Source organism: Callithrix jacchus, chromosome 13 (genome assembly GCF_049354715.1).
Source record: "Callithrix jacchus isolate 240 chromosome 13, calJac240_pri, whole genome shotgun sequence".
Classification (NCBI taxonomy): domain Eukaryota; kingdom Metazoa; phylum Chordata; class Mammalia; order Primates; family Cebidae; genus Callithrix; species Callithrix jacchus.
The window spans coordinates 121,611,862-121,626,235 of record NC_133514.1 but is presented as its reverse complement, the minus strand read 5'-3'; the positions used below and the strand labels follow the sequence as shown (position 1 = coordinate 121,626,235).

The 14,374-nt window shown below is 47.1% G+C and overlaps 1 protein-coding gene across 21 annotated transcripts in view; it reads right to left on the bottom strand.

Annotated features, from left to right (window-relative positions):
* Window positions 1-14,374, bottom strand: part of ATP9B (ATPase phospholipid transporting 9B) — a 280,109-nt gene that overhangs the window by 15,650 nt on the left and 250,085 nt on the right. For 20 of the 21 annotated variants that reach the window (XM_035271402.3, XM_035271403.3, XM_078348295.1 and 17 more), the window contains one exon: window positions 5,395-5,503. In XM_035271402.3, the coding sequence (XP_035127293.3) occupies window positions 5,395-5,503 (109 nt within the window). Of the gene's footprint in view, window positions 1-1,337; window positions 5,046-5,394; window positions 5,504-14,374 lie in introns of those variants that run through there. The other variant, XM_035271406.3, reaches the window with a different exon arrangement.

The window sequence follows — 14,374 nt, the reverse complement described above, 5'->3', positions numbered from 1 at the left end:
TGTCCTTCCATCCACACACGGGCTGTCCTTGTCCACAGAGATGTCCTTCCATCCGCACGCAGGCTGTCCCCGTCCATGGACATGTCGTTCCATCCACTGGCCGAAAAGCATAGGGTTGTTTCCAGTTTTTGGCAATGATGACAGTGCTGCCGTGAACATTTCTATATAGAATTTAGCATGAATCTAAGTTTTCATTTTTCTTAGAGACATACCTAGCAATAGGACTACTGGGTCATGGGGTAAATACATGTTTAACTTTGTAAGAAATGGCTAAACCGTCTTCCAAAGGGGCTATGTGGTTCTTCATTCCCAGCAGTGAAGGGCAGTTTCTTTGCTCTGGACCCTCCCCAGCTTTTCCCACTGTGGGTGTCTGGGCCGCTGTGGCACTGGTGGGTATGCAGAATTGTACTGTGGTCCAATGTGCACTTCCCTGATATAAATGACACTGAGCATCTTCACACACTTCCTGCCATCTGTGGATCATCTTTGATGTGGTGTCCGTTAATATCTTCTGCCTACTTTAAAAACTGGGCTATTTTCTTGTTGAGTTTTGGGGGTTCGTTATATAACATAGAAACAACTGCTTTGTCAAGTGTGACATGCAAATATTTCCTTCTAGGCTGTGGCTTGTGTTTTCATTTCCTTAACAGTATCATTTGCAGAGAAAAACTCTTTTTTTGGAGACAGGGTCTCCCTTTGTCACCCAGGCTGGAGTGCAGTGGCTCAATCACGGCTCTGTGGCCTCAACCTCCTCAGCTCAAGCAATCCTCCCACCTTAGCCCCCTGAGGAGCTGGGACTACAGGCACACATCACCATGCTCAGCTAATTTCTTCTATTTTTTGTAGAGACACAGTTTCACTATATCGCCCAGACTGGTCTTGAACTTCTGGGCTCAAGTGATCCTCCTGCCTTGACCTCCCCAAGTGATGATGTTACAGGCATGACAGGCCACCATGCCTGGCAAAACCTTTTAAATGATGACAAAGTCTAATTTACTATTTTTTCTCTTTAAGGATCATGGTTTTGATCTGTCTAAAAACTCTTCACCTAACCCAAAGTCAGGCATATTTTTTGTGTATTTTCTTCTGGAAGGTTTAGAGCTTTACAAATAGGTCCAGGATCCATTTTGGGTGGGTTTTCGCATGAGGTGTGTGGCAGAGGTTGTGGGTCTGTTGCTCATGGGCGACCAGTCATCCCAACATCTGCAGACACACCTCTTTTCCACCTGGGCTCAAGTGATCCTCCTGGAAAACGTGGAAGTGACTTCCTTCCACGTTTGCCAAAGATCATCTGACAATGTGAGTGTATTTCTGGGCTCTCTTCTGTTCCATTGAACTTTTTGTCTATCCTTTTGCCAATAATACATTGTCTAATTGATTATTGTTTTATAGTAAGTCTGGAAATCAGGTAGTGTGTTTTCCAACTTTGTTCTTTTTCTAAATTGTTTTGGCCATTGGAGTTCCCCTGTCAATTCTAGAACGAGCTTGTCAACGTGAAACAACATGGAGGCCCTGGATCCATTCATACCTTTCACAGCTGCTTTCCTCAGTGCTGCTTGGTCTCCAGCACACAGAGCCTGTGGGTATTTTGTTAGAGGTATACTTCCTTGTTTCGCTTTCATGTATTACTATAAATGCCTAAAATTTTTTCCAAACCCCAATTATTCACTGTTAGTATACAGAATCAAAAGTGACTTTGAAAAATTATTCCCTGTACCCTGAAACGTTATGGCGTTTACTAGCACAGGAGGTTGTGTGTGTATGTGTATGGATTCCCTGGGATTTTCTACATAGAAAATTATTGCATCTACAGAGATATTTTTATTTCCTCCTTTCTATTCTCACTGTTTTAAATTTTTTTATTGCCTTATTCACTATTATTTTGAAAAGTATATAAGTATACGATTATACATTTCAAAAGATAAAACCATTCGAAAGTACTCTACAGAAAATAATAAATAGTGAAGTGGTCTGAATAGTTCAATGCCTAATGGTTTAAAGATTTTATGAAGAACTGTATGATACAATCAGCACAACTGCAAGTCAAATGTCTCTAATTAGCTGGTCCTATAAGCCTATGAATTGGTAACAAAATTCACAGCCATAGTCTGAGGTATGTTGGGACCACGTGGGCTGGCTCAGTTCACCAGGGTCACCTGCCTAGTCCTGAGGCCTGGATCTCAGAGCCATGTAGCTTCTGTGACAGGTCACATGCCACTCAGGATAAATGAAGGCATGTGCAGAGTCATGCGCAGAGTTAGGAGAGACACAAGCAGGTCAGTTTCCTGTCTTACTGGCAGCATCTGGAAAATTACGTGCCTGAACTCATCTGAGTGAAGTTTACTAGTTCAAAGCAGAATCTGAGCTTCAAAAGAACAACATACTGTTGCAAACATGCCATTTTCTGTAAAGAATAAAAGCTATGTAGTTTTAGGAAGATGAGGGAAATCCTGCCTCTTGCTTTCCTGATTCATTCACTGCCTCACCTGTTTACCAGACACTTACTGAACAGATACTGTGTCTGTGCCGGGCTCAGGCTGTGGAGACAGAGCAGGGACAAATGTCTATACTCTAGACTGGCTCACCTCATTAGGACAGTAAGTGAGATTTCTAATCATGCATTATTCATACTTTTAGATGGAAAGGACTGGTCGTCAACTACACATAAACAACAGATTTTATCTGCAGCCGAGTCTTTCCCTGTGCGCAGGGCATGCCCGCCTTGCCTCTGAAGGTCTTTTATAAATTGACGTGACCTGAGATCTGTGGCTCAGAACTGACGGGACCAGCACTTGCTTGTCAGTCACTCGCATTTCAGTCTGCGGCCCTCTGCTCTGTTGTTCTACGCTACTGATTAACTGCATTCTCATCCTGACTAGGATGAAGGCTTGTTGAGGATGAGGCTATGTTGTCCGACACCGCAGGCGCCTGAGCCGCCGGGCTGAACTCGGTGTCCGTGGACACCCGCTGACTGGGAAAGACTGCGTCGGCTCGTCCAGTCCAGGCTGGACTCGGTGACCATGGACACCTGCTGGCTGGGACACACTGCGTCGGCTCGTCCAGTCTCCAGCCGCCCTGATCATCAGACAGGGAGGCAAGCTGCAGTCTATGCTACCTTGGCAAACTGTTCGGAAGTAAGAGAAAGCTTCAAAATAGTTCTTTAGCTTCAATAAGGAAAAATAACTAAATTTTATTAACTTTAGTGGCTCAGTATTTTAGTGCTACTTTCTTTTCAAAGGATTTGAAGTGTAGTAGATTTTTTTAAAAAAAACATAAAATGCAGATAAGATCTTGAAGAAAAGAAGCTCAGAGAAAATGAGTGACTGAATTTTTGTCGAAAAAATGTAGGCATGACGTCCTGACTTTAGGATTCTGGAACATTCCAAATTGTTGAACACCTTAACAAAAATGGAAATTTCATACCTTTAATGAGATCCAACTCAATCGGAAGCAGACTGGATATCCCCATTGTTTTAAATGGCACCAGTGAGTACCATGGAACCTACTGATTCCACAGCCATGGTTAGGGATAATTACCTGCTCCGTCAGACACCTGTGGCCCTATGAACATCTTGTTACTAGAATGGTCTAGATATCCATAAAGAAAGATACAAGTAGGTACAATCTAAATCCTTGAAAACAGTAAAAATGTGTTATTGCCTGACCCCAACAGCTGGTCAAGATGGCTGTGGCGTCACAGTCCCGCCCGCAAGTTTGTCCCAGCGCAGTGATCCAGGGGCACCAGCTGCAGCTACAAGACGCCTTGTGACCTTCGCCCTCCTTGCCTAGGGCTGAGCGCAGCACACTGAGGTTTGCACTCGAGCAGGAAAAGCTTGTTTGTTTGTACAGCCATATGTTTGTAAGGCGGCATTCAGTGAACATTCGGAGTCTCTGGGAATGAGGGTACAGAGCTTCGCACGAGCTTCCCGAGGTTTCAGAGCTTTGCCCCCCACTCTGCTGCACTCCATCACAATGCTTTCATCAGTTTAGGATGCTAAACTGGCCTCTCTTCTAGCTCTAATAGCTGTGGCCTGGGATGATGCGTCCCGGCGGTCAGGACGGTGTCACCATCAAATAATGCTTGGCATTTATATTTTATGTGATACTGGTGAACTAGCTTTATTTGTCCTGATTATAACAGTATTGGGAATTTTATATTTTTTTCAAGAAACTTTAAAGTCTTTATTTCATTAGACCCTTACAATAACATCAAGAAATCAAAATGTTAAGACGACTTACCCAGCACCTCTCTGAGTGGGTTAGCTGGACTAGAGTCTAGTTTGTCAGTCCGCGGTTAGCTAGGTAAGAGTCTAGTTTGTTAGTGGTTAGCTGTATACAGTTTGTTAGTTCCTAGTTAGATAGACAGGAGTCAAGTTTCCTAGTTTGTGATTAGCTAGGTAAGAATCTAATTGGTTAATTAGCGGTTAGCTGGACTAGAATCTGTTGGCTGTTAGCTTAACTGAAGTCTAGTTTCTTTAACGCCTAATCTAATTCTTTACCATACAGGTACTGCTTTAAAATCTGAGTTGATAATTTCAGATGCCTGTCATTTACCGACTGTAAATCTAAATTTAATTGAGGATCAGTGGATTTTGTTCTCAGTGTTGGTTCAGAAAAGCGAGCTTTGTGGGAAATACCAGAGTTAGCGTGACTTGTGTCTGGAGAGCTGAGCCGCGCTTCTGTCTACCCTGTATCTTACACGTCCTATGGTATAAAATACGCTGTCGTAAAGAATATGATGAATTCAAAGCCTCCTGTAAGAATATTTTAATCCTAACACAGCACAGTTTTAAGCCAAATAAATGCATCTTTCACAGAGTTTCAGGTGACTGAAGTTTTTCTGGGTTGGATTTTTTACTTGGGGCATCACTGAAAAAATAGCCTATGGATCTCAGGGACAAGCGTATTGTCAATCACTTTTCAGATGTAATTCTGAAGTCCACAACTACTGACAGATTTGGAAATACACGGGAAGCATACAGCCCAGGACCCCCAGCTTCAGAATGCTTCTTCCGCGGCAGGTGCAGCGAGGCTGACCGGGGAGCCTTTCGACAGAAATTACAAAGTGAGCTCTTCTCTGACATTTGGTGAGCTCACTTCACACAAGTTCCACAAATGGTTAGAGCATCCTTTACACTTCTAATTTCATGTAAATTACAGCTTTACTGCAAACATTTCAGAAAACTTTTTTCAGAGATGTTTTTCCCCTTTTGAAATTTAACTCAAAGGGAAAATGCCAAAAAAAAATCAGGAGACATAAAAAAACATCTGGAAGGACAGAGAAATGTTTTTCACAAAATGCTTGGAAATGCCTCTGACTGGCCTGTTTCTCACTCATGTAAAATGCCAGGCGTGGGTGCCCATGGTGAGGCAGATGCCTGCTGAGGCCCGTACCTTGGTGAGGTCCTTGTACAGCTCCGGGTACAGCATCGCCATCTCTGGCTTCACATCCTGGTCCAGCACTAAGGAGAACACGGGGAACATGGTGTATATGGTCGCATACCTGCCGAACCGAGAGCAGAGTACAGTGAACCTGAGACACTTCTACCGCACCGCAGCGAACAGACCTGTGTATTACAGCATAGCTCCAAAATAAACAAAAATATTACACGAAACCAAAAAAGCAAGTTGGCAACCAAGTAAGATTACTGCAGAGAACTGAGTATGTATCTCATGGCCCAATAACATTCTCTGTACGTCCAAATACTTACGGGTGGAAGAATGATTTTTATACGTTTACCTTTCTATGTTGAGGTCATTGTGAGCCTCCCCACCAGAATCCACATGGACACCTCCTGCCCAGAGCACGCCTCGCACAGGGTCCCTCCTGCGGCTGCTCTATAGCTGCAACCACTTCCCTCTGCCAGCTCCTCCCCACCCCTAGCAAGCACAAACCCGTTCTCCATCTCCAATCTGGTCATTTGAAGAATGCTATGCAAATGGCTCTCTACAGTCGGTACCTCTGGGGATTGGCATCTTTTATGCAGCACAATTCTCTGGAGATTCATCTGCTGTATCAACAGCTAATTTCTTTCTATTGCCGACTAGTATTTTGTGGCGGACAAATGAAGCAGTTTGATTAACCACTGAAGTACATTTGGGTTAGTCCTAGTTTTGATTAACACAAATAAAACTGCTGTAAATATTCACTGCACATTTTTTTGGTGAAGTTTCCATTTGTTTTGGACAGGAGGGCCAGTTGAGATAGTAGGCCTAGGAGTCTAAGTGCCAGGTCACATGGTGGTGGTACAGTTTTTCAAAGAAACCGCTAAAACATCTTCCAGACTGCAGGATTTACACTCCTAAGGTGATACACGAGCTATACCGATTCGGTGACGCTTCCCCCAATTCTGGCAGATGTGAGGCGGAGCGTCCTGTCGTCTAACCCAGTCTCCCTGTGGCTGACGATGCGGGCATCGTTTCAGGAGCTTCCTTGCAGTCTGTGTGTCCGACACACAGGGAAGCTGTCTCTACATGTGACACACAGGGCAGCTGTCTCTGCGCCTTCTCTCCTTTTCCTAACTGGACTGCTCCTGCACTGCTGAGTTTGGAGACTGTTTAGGCACTGCTAGACACGTGTCTTGCCCATACCCCCTTTCAAATCCAGAAGCGGCCTTCAGAGCTGCAGCATCTGTGCCCACGAGGCCTTTCCGCACTGCAGTCCCTCTGCCTGCACGCTGTTCAATCGTCCCTACTTCCTGTCTCCCTACTGCTGCTTTCAATAGGGTTTCTTTGTCTTTGGTTTTCATCAGTTTGATTATGATTATCTTAGTGTGAATTTCTTTGAATTCATCCTGTTCGGGGTTTGCTTACCTTCTTGAATCTGTACATTTACGTCTTTGGCCAAATCTGGGAGGTTTTCAGCTCTTATTCCTTCAAGTACTTTCCTGGCCTGTCCCTCCTCCCCTGGAACTCCCAGGGCACAAATGGTGCAGAGACCACCTTGTATGTCCTTGAGGCTCTGATCCTTTTTTTTTTTTTTGGTCAACTTTTTTCTCTGTTGTTCACTGAGCACTCTCTGCTCTTTGGTCTCCAGTTCGCTGCGTCTGTCCTCTGTCTGTTCCATTTTGCTGCTGAGCCCGGCCATGGCATTTTTTGTCTGGGCTATTTTTCATCTCTAAGATTTCCATTTGGTTCTGCTCTGCATCTGTCTGTTGGGCTGCTCTATGTTACCATTTGCTCCCAGTGTGTTTGTAATTTCTCTTTAGAGCACGTTCCGTGGCTGTTTCCCAAACTTTGCAGAGAATGCTAACATCTCTGCCATCTCAGGGCTGCCTTCTATTGACCGTCTTTCCATTCACCTTGAAATCTTCCTGGTTCTTGGTATGGCAAGTGGCTCTGATGGAAACCTTCATGTTATGGGTATTGCATACGACTCTGGATTTTCTGGAGGGTCCTGGCCCTGCTTTGGTTGGGGGAGGGCACTGTCTGGCTGCTGTGCAGGGGCAGGAGTTTGTATTCCCCGTGCGGCCTCCACTGACACTGAGGGCTCACTACCAAGACACCGGGGATGGAGTCCTGCCTCCCATTCCATCACCCTGGAGATGGGGGCGTGGCTGCATCTCATGAAGTGGCACTCTTAGCTCTCCACTTGCCTTTTTGGTGAGGGGAGGCGGGCACAGCCTTTCCCTGGCATCTGGCTGGGATAGTGTGATCATCTTCTGAAAGACATGTCATCTGTCTTCTTGGCGACCCTTTCGTGGACGTGTGGTTGGAGAGGCTGGGACCTCGATGGGACTTTTAGATTTTAAATTTCTGCACCCAGGGCTGTTTCCAGGCTGCTGGCTCCTTCGGCTCCAGCTGTTGGAAAACCCAGGGAGGTCTTTCTGCCTTGCTCCTTGGAGCCAAGGGCCCCACCCCCTGCTCACCTCGCTCCCCACTCAGAGCCTTCTGTGTGTGATTTCCCCAGTTTCTCGCTGAACTTAGCAGAAGGAGCGGGGAGGAACTCATCTATCCCACCTCCCACTGCCCTGGAAGTGCAGCTGGTTTGTTGGTTTTGAGACAGGGTCTGTCTCGGTGGCCCAGGATGGAGTACAATGGTGCGATCATGACTCACTGCAGCCTTGACCTCCTGGGCTCAGGGGATCCTCTCACCTCAGGCCCCTGAGCAGCTGGAACCACAGCTGTGCACCACCATGCCCGGCTACTGTTATTTTGTAGAGACAGGGTCTTGCCATGTTTCCCAGGCTGGTCTCAAACTCCTGGCCTCAAGAAATCTTCCCAACTTGGCCTCCCAAAGTGCCACTTTCGGAGCCACTGCACTTGGCTGTGTTTTTTTTGGTTTGTTTTGTTAAATGACATTTTCACCTTTGAGAAAGCATTCAAGCTAGGAAAGTATCCCGTGGCAGAGAACCAAAAAAACCCATGACACCACTGTATCTTATTGTGGGTAACACCCCCCATGGGCACCGAGGAAGGAGAACTGTCCAGACCCCACGCACAACTAGTGCCTGAAGAGTATCTTAGTTTATAGTGTTATTACTCAGCTGCTTCCTTTATATAATCCTTCATATATAATCACATATTAGTTTACAGAATTAGTGCTTGAAGTCTAACTTACTGCTTACATCTATCTAACATACTGAGTTCTATATAATCTTTCTATCTAATCATATAGGTGTTGTAGTCGGAGCTGTACTGACACATTCAGTGCTGATTTATAGAATCCTTCTATATAACCATATAGTAGTTTGTAGTAGGAGGTATGCCTAGAGCAGTCACAGAACAGAAGCAGTACACGGGAAAACAGCCAGACCAGGACGAGAACCAAAGACCCAGGCAGTGGTGTCCCTGCCTGAAAGGGCATATGCTGTATGGCAGGCTTGGAGCAAGAGCCTCTCCTCCTGATAACGGAGTTGCAGTACCTTGCATCCAGTTCCTGGGGAAAGTCGGCCTCAGGCATGAGATCCTGGAAGTAACTGAGGGAGAAGAACCCCTCTGGTGTGACCAGTCATGGCAGCTGTACACTGTCAGTCTTTTCTCCTCTCTGTGCTAGCTCAAAGAATCCTCCCATAAATATCTTAAGAGAAACGCACAAGTCTGTCAGTTCCCACAGCATTAGCTTGCAGTATCCTTCTATTAGAAGTCCTTTGAAGTCTCCAGCCCCCAGATAAGAAGTGTTGCGCAGGACACTTATTGTACACAGCCCACCTCCTTGCCTCGGTGACCTAATGGGGGTGGACCCCTTTCCTGCACATGGCCCTCTACTGCTGCGCACGGCCCACCTCTCTGCCCAGGTGACATGATGGGGTGGTTCCCTCACTTGTAACTCATGTAATTATGTATGCCCTATCACTAAGCCTATAGATGATGACCTCACGCACAACCCTGCCCCTTGCTTGTACCTAATAAATACAGATGCTCTTGGGCATTTGGAGGCTGCTGCTGATCTCCGCTCACAGGTGGCATGGCCCCCCGAGTCCAGATGCTCTTCACCAGTTCTTCTGTGTCCTGTCTCATTACCTCTTGGATCCTGCATCTCAACACAGCATAAGGGACATCCCACGACCATGTGGGGCCACCACAGCCCTACACCTTCTAGCCCTGAAAACACGTGGCTATCTATAGGCTGCATTCTGTTTTAATATGACTGAGATTCCACGGTCGCTAAATGCAGACTGTTCTATTTTTTACATTGTTGTGGGCTGTACAGAACCATCTTCTTCTAAGGAACTTGTAGTCGATTTCATGTCCTACTGTTTTCTTGATGGGCTGCTGCTGGGCACTGAACACCACATGCTCAGAGAACGTTACCCAGAAATTCAACCTTTAATCTCTTTATTAGGTTCAACTTGTACAGCACTGTTGGACTTTCCTCCAAATCTTTAATTGCTTTTGTTATTTTTCTTTGAACAACTCCCACTCTGCTTAGAATTTAGGAACAGGGCCAAATAATTTAAGAAGAGCCCTACTGCGAGGAAAGATGGCGGGTCATCCCTCTGACGGGTGAGAACTCTGTCCCGTGTGCACACAGGCCTGTGGCCACTCACAGCACCAGGCAGGATCACGTGCAGTCACGATTTCTGTATAGCTCTTGCTTTATTTATGCTAGAAATTTCCCAATCTCAACCTTTAACAACAGAAAACCCCACTGCTGCCTCCTTGTCATAAACCTACTCTCTTGAGGTGCACCTTTCAGCGTGTGAGATGAGTTTTGACGAGTGTCATGGAACCGCCATGTGATCATGCGCAGAGCATCTGTCACCTGGAAGGAGGAGGACTGACGGGACGGGTGGGAGACCCCTGCCTCCCTCACTGCCGTGAGCTCTCTAGCACTTGGCTGCTCTCTCCGGGTGGTCTCTGCTCTCTCTGGGCAGGTCTCTCTGGGTCGGCTGAGTGGGTCTCTGCTCTCTCCAGGTGGGCTCTGCCATCTCTCTGGGCAGTGTCAGGGCTCGCCCACCTTGCCGAGTGTCCTCTGCTTTCTCTGTGCTGCAGGGCAGTGCCCTGAGCTATGGACACAGTGCAGCTCTTCCCCCAACCAGCCAGGTTTGTGTCTTCCCAGTCTGTGGCTATCACAGATGAAGCTGTGAGAGTGTCCCTGCAAGGGTCTGGGTGGTAGCATGAGTGTTTTCCTTTTTCCTGGGTGAACACTGAGGAGGGGGGTTGCTGGGGCCTACGGGAGCGAATGTTTAATTTCATAAAAACTGCCAGCCTGCTTTCTGAAGCAGCTCGACCAACTGTCTGCACTCTCTCCAGCAGTGACGCCCTGCTGCCCACCCGCCAACACGCCCCTCGGCCTTTCTGCCTGGCCTCCGGTGGAAGAGCCTTATCTGTCTCTGTAGCTTAATGTTATCTTTCCCGGATGGGCGTGGTGGCTCACGCCTGTAATGCCAGCACTGTGGGAGGCTGAGGCAGATGGATCATGAGGTCAGGAGTTCAAGACCAGCCTGGGCAACATGGTGGAACCACATCTCTACTAAAAATACAAAAATTAGTGGGGTATGGTGACACATGCTTGTAATCCCAGTTACTTGGGAGGCTGAGGTGGGAAAATTGTCTGAACCTGGGAGGCGGAGGTTGCAGTGAGCCGAGATCATGCCATTGCATTCCAGCCTGGGCAACAGAGCAAGACTCCATCTCAGGAAGAAAAACAAAAAAAATTATCTTTCCTGGTAACGAGCGATGCTAAACAAAAAATGATCTTTCCTGGTAACTGGTGATGCTAAAGACATTTTCTTGTGCTTACTGGCCATTCCTATGTCTTCTTTTGTGATGGATGTTCAAATCTTTCACCTCAAAAAAAAAAAAAAAACACTGAGTTGTTCGTCTTATGGTTGAATTGAAGACGGTAAGATATGTTTTAAAAGTATTTTTTTCTCATCTGCCTTTTTATTTGTTTAGTACTGTCTTTAGAAGAGCAAAAACTTAGTTTTTATAAAGTCCGTTAAGTCAACTTATTCTCAGTGCGTCACGATGCTGGCACTAAGGAAATCTGTGCCGACCTTGGCACAGGCTGGGCCTGGAATCCACCAGAGCCCGTCCTCTGAGGGCTGCACACCGAAGCTCACTCTGACAAACTTGGCAGCAGGTGCAAGGACTCCTGGAACGCAGAGCTTTCAAGGCTCTCTGGCTGCTGGCTCCACATGGGAGAGAGTTGTTCTCTTTCTCTGAGGCACCTGTCCCTAATTCTTCTTATCCAGTGTCTGAAAACATTTCTTTCATGTGTTTTCACATGTCTTCTCGTGTTTCCCACTGGATTAGGCTTGGAAGATAAATCTGTTTCCTGTTATTCCAATCATGGCTAGAAGCAGTTCTCAAGACGCTCTCTGATAAGGCCACAGAGCCTCCTGTCCCTCAGGTTTGCACACGGCTCCGTGGGGACCACACAGCCTCCTGTCCCTCAGGTCTGCACCCGGCTCCCTGGGGACCCCATAGCCTCCTGTCCCTCATGTCCGCACACGGCTCCCTGGGGACCCCATGCTCCTCCTGCCCAGAGCTCTCGCTGGGAATGTCAGGCACCCTCTTGGTGCTCAATTAAGGTTCAATCTAACTTGAACGAGAGCACTCACAGGCTCTCCATCTGAGCCACTAGCAAGGATATAAAGGAGACCCACACCTAGGAATGGCTGACGGTGGTGCTGAGTGTGAGGTCCTTGCAGGGAACTGCTGACATCACTGGGGAGATACCTCCAGCCAGTTCGGACTTGCGTTCCCCAAAGCATTTTTGCAGAACATGAGCTGTGAGCACATGAGATCAGGAGTCTGTCTCGGAGCCTCTGACTTCTAAGGTGCACAGTGCTGCACCCACCAGGGGTTCCCCAAGAGGACTTGGCCTAGGGGCTCTTTTCCTGGGGGATGGCATTGCATTCCCCAGGCCTGCTTGGAGTGGGAGGGCAGGGTGGGCTTGGGGGGTCACAGGAACTTCCCCAGGCTGTCCTGTCCCTCCCAGCCCCTCCTACAGCCCCATCCCCGCCACCCTAGGCTTCCCCATCCTCACCCCTGGGGTCCCCGGCCCCTCTCTGGGTCTCCCTGTTGTGCACTGAGTGCACGCCTAGTCCTTCCTGCTCCTGACCCCTCCTGCTTCAGGAAAGTCACGTGGGCCATCGCTTCCCTCCAGAGCTGATGAGATGAATGCAGAGGAAAAGCAAACCGATCAGCGATTCTAGTTCCTAGTCAGTTTCTCTTTCAGAGACATGACTTTGGTCTCATTATGCTATTTTGTAAAAACGTCATGTTGGGTTTTGCTCACTTCTTGATACTGATTTTCTAGGTGAAGGCAAACTTGTTATTTATTTTCAAAGAAGCTTAACTTAAAAGCATTGCCCCTTCAAATCTCCCACCTAACCAAATTCAGAGTATGAGTGCTTAAGAGGGTCACAGGCGTGTCTCTCATGATGGGCACTCCAAGTCACTTTACATAAAGCCTGATATAAAGAAGAGCTCTCGGAACAGGCGCTGGGGACGCTGGGGCGCGCTTGGGCCGTGGGGCAGGCATCCAGGCCTCACTGACACAGGCACTAGTTCTTTAAAGAATAATCCCCACGGTGCCCCACATTTTCCTTTTAATGTTTCAAATCCACGATTTTTAAAATATGAAGAAAGTGAGAATGGTTATGCTTTTTTATGACTTCCAAGGAAGAAACACACTGTTCAAACTCAAGGTGCAATTAGCAAATTCTATACTATTTAAAAGTAACTAGGCCAGGCGTAGGGGCTCATGCCTGTAATCCCAGCACTTTGGGAGGCCAACGCGAGTGGATCACCTAAGGTCAGGAGTTCAAGACCAGCCTGGCCAACATGGCGAAACCCCATTTCTACTGAAAATGTACAAAAATTAGCCAGGCATGGTAGTGCATACCTGTAATCCCAGCTACTCGGGAGGCTGAGGCAGGAGAATCACTTGAACCTAGGAGGGAGAGATTGCAGTGAACTGAGATCATGTCACTGCACTCTAGCCTGGGTGACAGAGCAAGACTCTGCTCTCCCCCCAACCCCCGGCAAAAAAAGGTAACTAATTGTAATAATTACTGCAAAGATGCAGGCATGGGAAAACTTATTTAAAAAGAGTTAGAGCTTACTGTACCTTTAGGATTTTTCACCTTTGTTTGAAGTACTATATGAAACACTATTGGAATTAATTAAAAGCTGAGAATGTTAACACAAATCCTACCACAATTTCCATTAGTCGTATAGGCTATGAGTTAGTAAGTTGTTGGGACCTTCTTTGGTCACAGAGAGACATGAAACATGGCTCACGCTGATACCACGGATGCCCAGTGCTGTCCTGCGCTCCTTCACACTTGGGCTGAGAGAGCCTCGGGTGGCCAGCCCAGCCCAGGGCTGATGATGGGCCATATGAAGATTTCCTTATGGGCCACAAAGGGTCTGCAATGTTTCCTATCATGGGAGTTATTCCCTGTGTGTTTATAGCAAGAAGGGGCCTGAAGTGTAGGCACTCGTGCCAAAATGAATGGTTAGGGATGAGAGAAGCCTGAAGCCACATGCAAGGGTTTTCCCAAGCTCTTACCTACTTTTTTCAAAGTTCCTTTTTTTTCTTCTGCGACAGTCTTGCTCTGTCGCCCATGCTGGAGTGCAGTGGCATGATCTCGGCTTGTTGCAACTTCTATATCCTGGGTTCAAGTGATTCTGCTGCCTCGGCCTCCCGAGTAGTTAGGACTGTAGGCACGTGCCACCATGCCCAGCTAGTTTTTTGTGTTTTTAGTAGAAATGGGATTTCACCGTGTTAGCCAAGATGATCTCAAACTACTGACCTCAGGTGATTCATCACCTCGGCTTCCCAAAGTGCTGGGATTATAGGCATGAGCCACTGCACCCGGCCTAAAGTTATTTTTAAGACCACAGGACAGGCTCATAATACCTTGGGGTGACTGGTGCTAATATGCAGTTGAAGGACATGGAGTCCGAGGCAGGTGCC